The sequence below is a fragment of the Hoplias malabaricus genome, chromosome 16 (genome assembly GCF_029633855.1).
Source record: "Hoplias malabaricus isolate fHopMal1 chromosome 16, fHopMal1.hap1, whole genome shotgun sequence".
Taxonomy (NCBI): Eukaryota; Metazoa; Chordata; class Actinopteri; order Characiformes; family Erythrinidae; genus Hoplias; species Hoplias malabaricus.
In genome coordinates, this window is record NC_089815.1 from 4,524,061 (window position 1) to 4,533,848 (window position 9,788).

The 9,788-nt window shown below is 45.2% G+C and overlaps 1 protein-coding gene across 1 annotated transcript; it reads left to right on the forward strand.

Annotated features, from left to right (window-relative positions):
* Positions 1–1,696: 1,696 nt before the first annotated feature.
* On the forward strand, positions 1,697–9,355 carry gpr137bb (G protein-coupled receptor 137Bb). The gene is made up of 7 exons (XM_066646968.1): positions 1,697–2,408; positions 4,577–4,626; positions 4,963–5,185; positions 6,718–6,867; positions 7,177–7,305; positions 7,567–7,688; positions 8,146–9,355. Exons 1-7 carry the CDS (start codon positions 2,004–2,006, stop codon positions 8,252–8,254), a joined length of 1,188 nt encoding a protein of 395 aa, XP_066503065.1. The 5' UTR covers positions 1,697–2,003; the 3' UTR covers positions 8,255–9,355.
* Positions 9,356–9,788: the final 433 nt, after the last annotated feature.

Below are 9,788 nucleotides of genomic sequence, written 5' to 3' on the forward strand. Positions count from 1 at the left end.
CGGGTGACTGTCTGTGAGGAGTGCGGTGTGTTTTCCCTGTGTTCGCGTGGGTTTCCTCCGGGTGACTGTCTGTGAGGAGTGTGGTGTGTTCTCCCTGTGTCTGAGTGGGTTTCCTCCGGGTGACTGTCTGTGAGGAGTGTGGTGTGTTCTCCCTGTGTCTGTGTGGGTTTCCTCCGGGTGACTGTCTGAGAGGAGTGTGGTGTGTTCTCTCTGTGTCCGCATGGGTTTCCTCCGGGTGACTGTCTGTGAGGAGTGCGGTGTGTTCTCCCTGTGTTCACGTGGATTTCCTCCGGGTTACTGTCTGTGAGGAGTGCGGTGTGTTCTCCCTGTGTTCACGTGGATTTCCTCCGGGTTACTGTCTGTGAGGAGTGCGGTGTGTTCTCCCTGTGTTCACGTGGATTTTCTTCCGGGTTACTGTCTGTGAGGAGTGTGGTGTGTTCTCCCTGTGTCCGCGTGGGTTTCCTCCGGGTGACTGTCTGTGTGGAGTGCGGTGTGTTCTCCCTGTGTCTGCGTGGGTTTCCTCCGGGTGCTCCGGTGTGAGTGACTGTGTGTTGCCCTGTGAAGGACTGGCGCCCCCTCCAGGGTGTGTTCCCGCCTTGCGCTCAGTGATTCCAGGTAGGCGACCCTGAACTGGATAAGCGCTTACAGATAATGAATAAATTAATTGACCTCATAATTCAGAGCATCCAATGGAGTTATGTTGGGGAAGTGTACACAGAACCAGGCAATTGAGGTTTACAGTATTTTTGTTTACCACAGAATGCAATAGCTGCACCTTTTCAGTTCCATTCATTTTTGTCATTGAGAAATACAGCTTAGTCCTGGAAATCCTAATAAGGGCATGACTCAAGCTTTAAAACAACAACATGATTCCAGACGTCTGAGAACTAGGTACTATATATATCTTAAAATTTTCATTAATTTGTCCTTGCTTCGTTCTATCCCTCTTTCCTATTTCCCTTTTTATGTCTCAACTTTCCTCCTGTCTTTCTTTCATTTTTCCCTTTTACTTTCCTTCCTTGATCCTTTCTGAAACAACGTGATGATGATGTGGTTTTGTACTAGGCCTACAGTTCAGGTTGTGGATTACAGGGTTTAAATGTTTGCACACCGCCACCTAGTGGCTGACATATTGTGGGCCGTAATAACTGGAGGCTCAGCATCCTTTGATGTGGAAAATTCTTAGTGGCAGCCTTCATCCCTGGAGAAACATGGCCATAGCACACTGTGATGTAGCTCCTCCCCAATATACGCATGCACGCACACACAGATGGAGAGGTATTCACTGTCTGTCTGTCTCTCTCTCTCTCTCTCTCTCTCTCTCTCTCTCTCTCTCTCTCCACCAATGACGAAGTCTCCATTTAGATCATGTGCTCCTGCCTCGCTCTCCTCACTGCTGCAGGAAGCCGGTCTCATTCCCTTTATTCTTTCCGCCCCCTCTTTATCACCCCTCACCCTCCCTCTCTCGCTCACACCCTCCCCTCCCTGAATCATTCTCTCTTTCCCTTTTCTCTCTTCCACTCCGCTTGTGTGCGATGGTCAGGTACGTCTGCACTGAGAGGCATGGACAGAAAAATGGACGACTCCATCGGGACCAAAAACCACAGAAGCGGAGGTGCACCTTGTTGGGGTGAGGCTGCACCTTAACCTGCTAATAGAGAGAGAGAGAGAGAGAGAGAGAGAGAGAGAGAGAGGTAAGAAAAGGAAACAGACTCAGAGTGTGCAAGAAAGATAAAGAAAAAGCCAAGACAATAAAAAGAAAAGAAAGAATGTGTGAGAAAAAGGGAGTGAGAAACTGAGACAGTGCAGACAGAAAAAAAGAGGTAAAACCCAGAACGTGAGTTTAAAAAAAAGACTGCAAAAAGGGTAGTGAGAGGGAGAGGGTGAGACAGACAGGGAGAGAGGGAGTGAGAAAAGACAGAGAAAGCGAGTGATAGAGATATACAGAAAGAGAGAGAGAGAGAGCCTAGGTGTGAGATAGTGATACAAAGAGTGGTAGAGAGATGGAGGGCTCTTCTTCATCAGTGGAGGAGAGGAGGGGTGAGGTGTCCAGGTCTTCGGGGGGTAACGGCTCCCTGTCTCCACCAACCCTGAGTCCAGCCGTACCTCCGTACGTGAAGCTGGGCTTGACCGTGGCCTACACGGCCTTCTACTCCCTCCTATTTGCCTTCGTGTACGCTCAGCTGTGGCTGGTGCTCCGCTACCGGCACAAGCGTTTCAGCTACCAGACGGCCTTCCTGTTCCTGTGCCTGCTGTGGGCTGCCCTCCGAGCTCTGCTCTTCTCCTTCTACTTTCGCGACTGTGTGACCGCCAACGCGCTCGGCCCGTTCTCCTTCTGGCTGCTCTACTGCTTCCCTGTCTGCCTGCAGTTCTTCACCCTCAGCCTCATGAACCTCTACTGCGCACAGGTGAGAGCCCAGCAGGGGCAGGGCCCACACATTACAGCCACACGGTGTTGTCAACTAACATTAGATAGAGCTGACCAGCCGAGACATGCTTCTAACACACTTACAGTGGTGTTAGGAGGATAACGTGTGGCATGGTGGCTTTGTAGTTAGCACGTTTGCATCTCAGTGCTGGGATCTTGTGTTCAAGTCCCATCTGGGTGGAGTTTCCATGATCTCCCTGTGTCTTCGTGAGTAATTTAGCAAGTAGACTCACGTGGTATTTTCAGAAAATTTCTTGGAAAGAGTCAGGATGCTACCCCAGTATCTGACTAAATCAACCACTGTGGTCACTTCTGGCCTCCTGATCGTCCTCATCTTCATAGCTGATGAGCTATACATCATAGCTGGTGTGTTGTGAGTGTACCCGCATCGTGTGACCCCCGTCGCATTGTCCAAGTGGACGCTGGTCATTGGTGGTGTTTAAAGAGACTTCCTTATGTCCCTAAAGAATATAAAAGTCAGAAGACAGAGACGTGGATAATTCAAAGCAGGAGAGAAAGTGACGTAGGGGGGTACGGATGAATCTATACAGGGGATACAGAGAGGCTAGAGAGACTGATGCTTCAAGGCCAGAGACATTTCAAATCAAGGTAGGAGACATATATTTTCAGTAGACAAAAAGATTGAGACAGCAGACGCATGCAGATCAGGGCAGGAAATACAGACAGATCAATACAGTAGAGGCAGGAGATGCATGCTGAAGACAGACGGAGGCAGAAGACACAGTTTGAGGCAATAAACACTGACGAAGCGAGGCAGGAGAAGGAGGGATAGATGCAGAAGGCAGGCCGAGGCAGAGGACTCTGACACATTCAAACAGGACAAAGGTTCCAGTCTTGTAGCTCACGGCAGAAGACAGTAAGGCTGAGGTAGGAGACAGACGGAGATTAGGGCTGGACAATGGTTCTGGTCTTTTGGCTCAAGGCAGGAGACTGAAGCAGGAGACAAAGACAGATTAAGGCAAGAGAAAAGTTCCAGTCTTGTAGATTATTCAGAAGCAGCGCACATGCTCCCCCATGTGCGACCTACATTTTGGAGGGAACCTGTGTTACATATTGATGACGTGGACCCACACTGACGCGCTGCGTTGGCTCCAGCACTGTAATTCCTGGATTAAACCTGCGGCTAAAAAAGCCGGGTTAGTCACAGAGAGAGACAGACTCAGGCTGGAACCGGAAAAGGACTGGCATTAAACTGTTAGCATCAGCACTGCACTATCCTTCTCACAGTCCAGGGGAGTGGACAGTGCCTTTAATACCCTGTATATGTCCAGATATGTGTGGACACCTCTTTATTAGGGAATTTATTAGACATTATTTAAAAAAAAAATCACTTGTGCAGTGCATGTGCACATTCATTTGGTATCTGGAGCCTTCTAACCCACACACTGTGAAACAGGACCACTCAAAATAAAATTGTGGGCTGCCAATACCAGAGAACATGGGACAAATCACAGCGCCGGACCTTTGTTTATAGGAGAACGTAAAAACAATGTTAAATGGAGAAAACAAAAACACAAACGAGCACAGAGAATTAAGAGCACTGAGCCAAAACGGATAAAAACCAGAGCTTCTGCTCCTCGCTCCTCACTGCTTTAAAGGAACAGGCGCTGAACCCGTTCTAAACAGGGCTGTTTAGACAGAGAGAGAATGCTGCTGTGGTGTTTGATCCTTGTGGTGGTTTGACCAAAGCCCAGTATTGTGTTCACTTGTGGAAAAGAGGGAGAATACGACCCCTTTAATGTTTGATTGTATTCAAAAGCATGAAATGGGATGTTGTGGAATAGCTGCACAGGGACTGAAAGATGTTATGGCTAATGACGTGTGTGGGCTGGAGGGGTATAATGCGCTCCTTTTGGGCCGTGGAGCAGTGGAAGTGATAAAGTACCATTCAGTAGCTTTGGGATGAGCTGAAGTGGTGTTTGTGATTCAGAACTAATCATACACCATTTACTAATGTGTTTTAGCTGCCATCATATTCATCAGTGTTCCAAGATCCAGGAGAGAAGAGGCTGCTACTGTACAAAGGGGAGACACACAAATGAAAGCTTTTCTCACAGAGGAGATGCACTGAAATGAGCTTGAATTTAATGGCTTACGTGAAGTCTTGTTTTTGTTTTTTTTTGGCAGGTTTTTTTCAAGGCCAAGTCCAAGTATTCTCCTCATCTGCTGAAATACAAGTGAGTAATGCTCTGAAACCTGCGCTCACCAGTTATTGGTCAGTGAGTGGTCCTTTATTACCACCATCTCTCTCAGTACCTCAGCCTGCACAACGCTCTTTAACCTGCACAGTGTTCTTTTAACCCATATCTATTAGCCAAAACATCTCTGCAGCTTTTAAAATGTTACTGAATAATCCACTTCCTGATTCTATGTCTTGTAATGGACTGAATGATTATCAGATGACCACTAGAAGTTTAATTGACAATTACACAACACTATGACTCATTTGTTCTAGTAATAAGACATGATAAAAGCTCTCTGGCTTCCTCTCTCTCTCTCTCTCTCTCTCTCAGGTTTCCTCTGTACCTGCTCTTCGTGGGAGTGAGTCTGTTGTTCCTGCTGGTGAATTTGGCCTGCGCTCTGCTGGTGAAAATGACAGACACTCAGGTGAAGACCATCGTCCTGGTGCGGGTCACCATTAACGACTCACTCTTCGTCCTGTGCGCTGTCTCTCTCTCCGTCTGCCTCTACAAAGTGGCCAAGATGTCGCTGGCCAGCATCTATCTGGAATCCAAGGTAGACACCATCACCTGTGAGGGCCAATCAGCTCAGCCCAAGCAAAACCACAGCTCCAACCATCTTACTGACTTTATCTCAGTATTGAGGCTTCAGGGTGTCTGCTACTAATGGCTTGGCTTAGAGTAGCTTATGTATATGATATGTATAGTTTAGTGTTAGAGATCAAGCTGAGACACAGGCTGCCAAATGGGGGCCTAGGTGGTCCGCTAGCAGGTGCCACCAGGTCTTAGATCTCCATTCCCAATGTCCTTAGCACTAACCAGATAGCTGCTTTAATTTGCTTCTCCTTTCAGTTACAAATATATCTTTTCCCACCTTTTTTGACAACACTTGTTTGGGAATTGTGGTCATTCCACTCTTTTCTGTGAGCAGTAAAGTAGTTGTAATATTCACTTTTTTTCTTTATAAGACAATATACAGAGTGGGCCATTTATATGGATACACCTTAATAAAATGTGAATGGCTGGTGATATTAACTTCCTGTTTGTGACACATTAGTATATGGGAGGGGGGGCTTTTCAAAATGGGTGGTGACCATGGCGGCCATTTTGAAGTCGGCCATTTTGGATCCTACTTTTTGTTTTTTCAATGGGAAGAGGGTCATGTGACACATCAAACTTATTGGGAATTTCACAAGAAAAACAATGGTGTTAAAAAATGGGTTACTGAAAAACAATGGGATACTGGAAGCCTGTGCTAGCATTTCTCCTGCGGTGTTGCTATCAGTGTGTGAAGGGTGGGAGACGATGGTTGCATTGACAATCCAACACAATGGGCAGCACCATGAACACATTTTATAAGTGGTCAGAAACTTGTAAATAACTCGTGAAAGAATAAAGTTACGTTAAAACCAATTAACACCATTGTTTTTCTTGTGAAATTCCCAATACGTTTGATGTGTCACATGACTAGGGTGACCAGATCTGAGAGGACACGTCTCCGGGGGGGTGGGGAGTTGGGGGGATGTACGACTACTGACGTGCAGACTGTCAGAGTAGGGGAGGGCGGGACTAGTTTGGGAACGAAACGCTTCTCGAAGTTCTATGTAAGCTCTAGAAAAAACAAAATCCCGGATGTTTGTGAAATTCCGCTCAGACATTTTAAGTCTAAAAAAGAGGACATGTCCGGGTAAAAGAGGACGCCTGGTCACCCTACACATGACCCTCTTCCCATTGAAAAAACAAAAGTTGGATCCAAAATGGCCGACTTCAAAATGGCCGCCATGGTCACCACCCATCTTGAAAATTCCCCCCCCCTCCCATATACTAATGTGCCACAAACAGGAAGTTAATATCACCAACCATTCCCATTTTATTAAGGTGTATCCATATAAATGGCCCACCCTTTATATCATAATAATGAATTAAACACTTGGGTCCGCTAAGCCATAAGCTTCTATTACTTGTTAGCAACATTACCCTTGTAGCTCCAGTACAAAACTAAAGAGCTCAATGGTCTGATCAGCCACGCCTGTGTTACCAGGACAATGGTCAATGTATCTAAATCTCTGTGTGTGCTCTTGGTCACAGGGGACTTCAGTGTGTCAGGTGACTCTGATTGGGATCATGGTGATTCTTCTCTACGCCTCCAGAGCCTGCTACAACCTGGTGGTTCTGGCACTAACAGACATCGAGACCATTAACTCCTTCGACTATGACTGGTACAATGTATCTGACCAGGTGAGTACAAATGTGTGTATGCAGATGTCCTATGTGAGTTATTCATGACTACCTTTATATACACCTGGAGTGGAACACCTCAGGGAGCCATTGGGGGTTAGGGGCCTTGCTGTAGGACAACTCAGCCGTAGATGTCGAGGGAGGAGACAGTGCTATTACTTAACACCCACCCGCCCACAACCCCCAACCCTGTCCCCATTTTTTTTAGTTTTGTTTACCTTCATTCGTATTTAGATATGGTTTTAGATATTTTTCTCCACATTCAGGAGACACACAGAGGCTTACTTCCTTTTCCTGTGTATCCTCCAGGCCGACCTGAGGTCCAGTCTGGGAGATGCTGGTTATGTGGTGTTTGGGATAATTCTCTTCGTGTGGGAGCTTCTGCCCACGTCCCTGGTGGTCTTCTTCTTCAGAGTCCGCAAACCAGCACAGGACAGGGTGAGTGAGTGAAAGTGACAGGGAGATGTGTGTGTGAGAAAGAGAGAGAGACACAGAGATAGAGAGAGTGTGTTTGAGAGACTGAGAGTGTGTGTATGTGTATGTTCTGGTGTGTGAGATAGAGTGGGAGTGAGAGAGGAAGAGAGACAGCGAGCGAGAGAGATATTAAAATTCAGATTGTGTGTATATTACAAATGAATAAGCACTGACCCGAGAGATATAAAGGGAACTAACAGTGAGTCTTTCTCAACTTGTGTATAGAGCACCTCTGCCATCCCCAGTCACGTCTTCTCCACTAAGCGCTACTTCTTCGACAATCCCAGACGTTACGACAGTGATGACGACCTCGCCTGGGGCTCGCATCCTCAGAGCTCCTCTACAAGGTAAAATATGAGGACCAGGACCTTCCGTGGAGGGGTCCCGAGGCAATTAAACTGCATTTAGATCTAATTGCACTAATTCCAAGAAAAAAATTATATTTTTAATAACAGTAGCTGCAATATGCATCAGTCACCGTGGCAATCCAAGTTAAGTGGTGCAGGCATTACTGTAGTAACCCAGCTGAGTGATGTAATTGTTACCATGGCAATCTAAGTTAAGCTATGCATCCATTATGACAGCAGTTACATTAGCGATTTGAGCATTGTCTTTTTACCAAACTAATGTTGCCATTACTATGGTAATCTCCATTCAGGGATCCATAATTTGTCAGGGTAATCCTCCGTAAAACAGTGGTGCAGTTGCCTTGGCAACCCAGATGTTTAATTGCAGTAATAATGCTTCAGCTAAAAAAAAACAACACTTTGCCGTGATTCATACCTAATTTTTCATTTCTCTCAGTTTGACCACAGACTGCTATGACTGGGGGAGACGGAGCAGCAGTTTTCTAGTGAACCTTGGAGGAGAGAATCAGCGCTCGTCCCCAGTGACCCCCTGCCTAAACCGCTAGCCCCAGGCTCATATCTTGCTGTGTGTAAATAAGCTCTGTGATTGCACTGCACTTTAATGTCCGCAACGTCTGCATACATGCACACAGCTACCCTAGACGTGTCTTTACAGTCAGCTAACGCTACTGAGGCGCCACAGACGGAAAGAAAATCCTGCAGAGTACGTTTCCATGGCAATCCCTGCCAAGAGATGCATCAGTTACCATGGTAATCCCAGCTTGGTGATGCTAGAGTTGGCAAGGTAATATTAACTCACACATGCATGAGTTACCATGGTTTTCTCATCTGAAAGATGCACCCATTACCATGACAACCCCAGTTACCTGATGGTCTAATTTCCATAGCTACATTATGCATGAATTACAATTAATGAGTTACCATGGGAATCCCAATTCAGAGATAACCAACTATTCTTACTCATTTTTTACCACAGCTACCCAATTAAGTGATTAAATATCTTCCATGGTAGTCCAGGTAAAGTGAGAGATTAGTTACCATAGCAACCAATCCCTGTGGATCCTAGCTTGTGTTACCATGGTAATCATAGCCATGAGATGCAAGTGACTGGTGTAATCCCTCCTAAGGGATATTTCACTTAATATGACATGGTAATCCATTTTTATGCTCATGTTACCGTGGCGATCCTGCCAAAATGCTGTCACCGTTCCCGTGGTAATCTCAGATGAGTGATGCATGCACTATCGGTGTAATCATAGCTAAAGATGGGGCAGTTACCATGACAATGACCAGAAACTGAGGCATGGATTACCCTGGTGATCCTAGATGAGTGATGCAGGAATTTCCATGGTAACTGAACAGGGCTGGATTTTCTTAAGAGTTAAAAAAGGAGAACTGTAGGTTGCACTGTAGCATCACAACCATTGAGGTAAATATAATGCTAACTTGTGTAAAAGGTACACTAATCTAGATTTTAACCGTCACAGTTTCACTGAAATCCTTGTTTTAAAGTAAGCATATGATGCATCCATCAAACCTTATTCAGTGTTGTGAACCTTGTGGTTGTTTCTGTAGTTTTTATCACTTTTCAAAAACACAAATATTCACACAAAGAGAATGCATTTTAAACACGAAAAAAATCTTATTTAGAGTACCTTTAACACCGATGAGCACTGGTAACTTGTAATGTACAATCATGTCTGGTCAGCATCATATTAGTTCATGAAAATTAAAATAAAAACCATAAATAAGCTATTATTATGTACCGCATGAATGTGTTATTTGCTTTATGTATTTGTCTTGAGGACAAAAACGGGGGGAAAAAAAATATCCCGTTGTGTTTGTGCGAAAGAGAACACTTGGGTTTTCTGTTTATTTATTCCTCCCGATAAAGGACAAACTGCTTTGGTTCCTATAGAGCATCTAAAGCTATTCCTTTACATTTAGTGAAGTCTCTTTTGTGGAATTTTGTCGATTGGGAATATTTTGTGAATCACAAAGATTGTGAAGGATCACCAATAAAGAAATAACATTTGAAAATGTGTTTTTTTTGTTTGAAGCTTTGGATTGTGAAATAAT

Coding starts and splice junctions, on each gene's coding strand:
- gpr137bb (XM_066646968.1), top strand. CDS start 2,004: ATGGAGGGCTCTTCTTCATCAGTGGAGGAGAGGAGGGGTGAGGTGTCC. Junction 5,186..6,717: donor GCATCTATCTGGAATCCAAG/GTAGACACCATC, acceptor TCTTGGTCACAG/GGGACTTCAGTGTGTCAGGT. Junction 7,306..7,566: donor GCAAACCAGCACAGGACAGG/GTGAGTGAGTGA, acceptor ACTTGTGTATAG/AGCACCTCTGCCATCCCCAG.